Source organism: Chlorella variabilis (assembly GCF_000147415.1).
Source record: "Chlorella variabilis unplaced genomic scaffold CHLNCscaffold_508, whole genome shotgun sequence".
Lineage (NCBI taxonomy): Eukaryota > Viridiplantae > Chlorophyta > Trebouxiophyceae > Chlorellales > Chlorellaceae > Chlorella > Chlorella variabilis.
Window position 1 is genome coordinate 1 of NW_005434782.1, and position 1,294 is coordinate 1,294.

A 1,294-nucleotide genomic window follows, 5' to 3' on the forward strand; every position below is an offset into this window, starting at 1 on the left:
TTCTGCCTGCCTGCCTGCCAACCACGACACGTGCCTCCCCTGGCCCCCCTGCCTCCTGTGCAGCACCTGCACCGACGGCATCGAAACCTTCAACCCAGGCGCGGGTGGCGTGAGCTCTTCCAGTACCTAGTGAGCGGCCCACGCGGCTGGGACGGCGCCTTGCATTCCGGTGCCAGTGCCTGGCCGCCACATCGGCTTCCCTTGCCAACTCTGTCTGTCGGCTTACTGCTGACCGCTGAGCGTTGTGCCCCCTGCCCTGCCTTGCCCCCCACAGCGGCGTGGCCTTTGACGATGACGGTAGGCGGGGAGGGACCTGGCCTGCCTGGTGCAGCTGCTGAGCGGCTTGCGCTGCTGCCCGGTGCCTTTGCGGCAAAGGTGGCAGCTGCAGCGGCGCTTGCAATTATGCCACGAGCAGGCCTATCATTCATGCAAGCCTGCCCTGACTCCTGACTCCCTTCTCTCCTGATGCAGACAATGCCTATTATGCTTCCTATGGCTCCAAGTCGGTGCGTGCCCTCCTCCTTCCATCCTCGCAGCTCTTTCTGTTCTGTCCTCCCTTCTTTTCGGTGGTGCCCCGCTGGCCCTGCGCCAAGAGATGCATCCGCACCGGCGCACCTGGCATGCTGCTGCGTCTGGGCCTGGGCCGCCAAGAAGCCGGTCCGTGTCTGCCACTCTGCCTGCTCCACAGGTGTTGAAGGTCACCCCTGCCGGCGAGGTGTCTGTGTTCAGGGAGGGGTTTGTCAACTCCGTCAACGGTGCGACCGCCCGCCGGCGGCGCCCCGCTGCTGCTACGCCTAGCGTGCTGCAGCAGCCGGTGCGGTGCCGTCAGAGTCAAACCCTGCATGGCCATCCATGCAGCCAGCTTAACCTACCCCTTCTGCTCCTTTAATTTCCTTCTTTCTTTCAGGCATCGCGCGCGACCCCACCACTGGCAACTTCTGGGTGGGAGGGTTTGGCACCGGCACGGCAAACCTGCTGCTGCTGAGCCCCACCGGCGCCAACCTTTCCACCTTCGACATGCCGGGCACCAACCGCGCCATGGCCTCCCGCGTGGACTCCTCCGGCGCCGTATACTACGCCATGTCAGAGCCCTCTGGCAACAATTATTCCATCCGCAAGCGCAGTCAAGCAGGTGGTCGGCGGCGCGGCGGCGTACGTGCGTGCGCGTCGCATGCGCGCATGCGTGTGTGTGTGGAGGCACGCTGGCTTGTACGCTGCCGGCCAGCCAGCAGCGGGACGACAGCCGGTGGCAGCAGCAGAGGCAGGGAGGGAGGGAGGGAGGGAGGGAGGGAGG

The 1,294-nt window shown here is 65.5% G+C and overlaps 1 protein-coding gene across 1 annotated transcript; it reads left to right on the forward strand.

Annotated features, from left to right (window-relative positions):
• Positions 1-63: 63 nt before the first annotated feature.
• On the forward strand, positions 64-1,132 carry CHLNCDRAFT_55865 (hypothetical protein; the record flags this gene model as incomplete). The annotated part of the gene is made up of 5 exons (XM_005842538.1): positions 64-129; positions 275-297; positions 472-506; positions 689-755; positions 908-1,132. Coding segments are annotated over 5 exons (415 nt in total), but the record flags the coding sequence as incomplete, so codon positions are not given.
• Between the last annotated feature and the right edge of the window lie 162 nt (positions 1,133-1,294).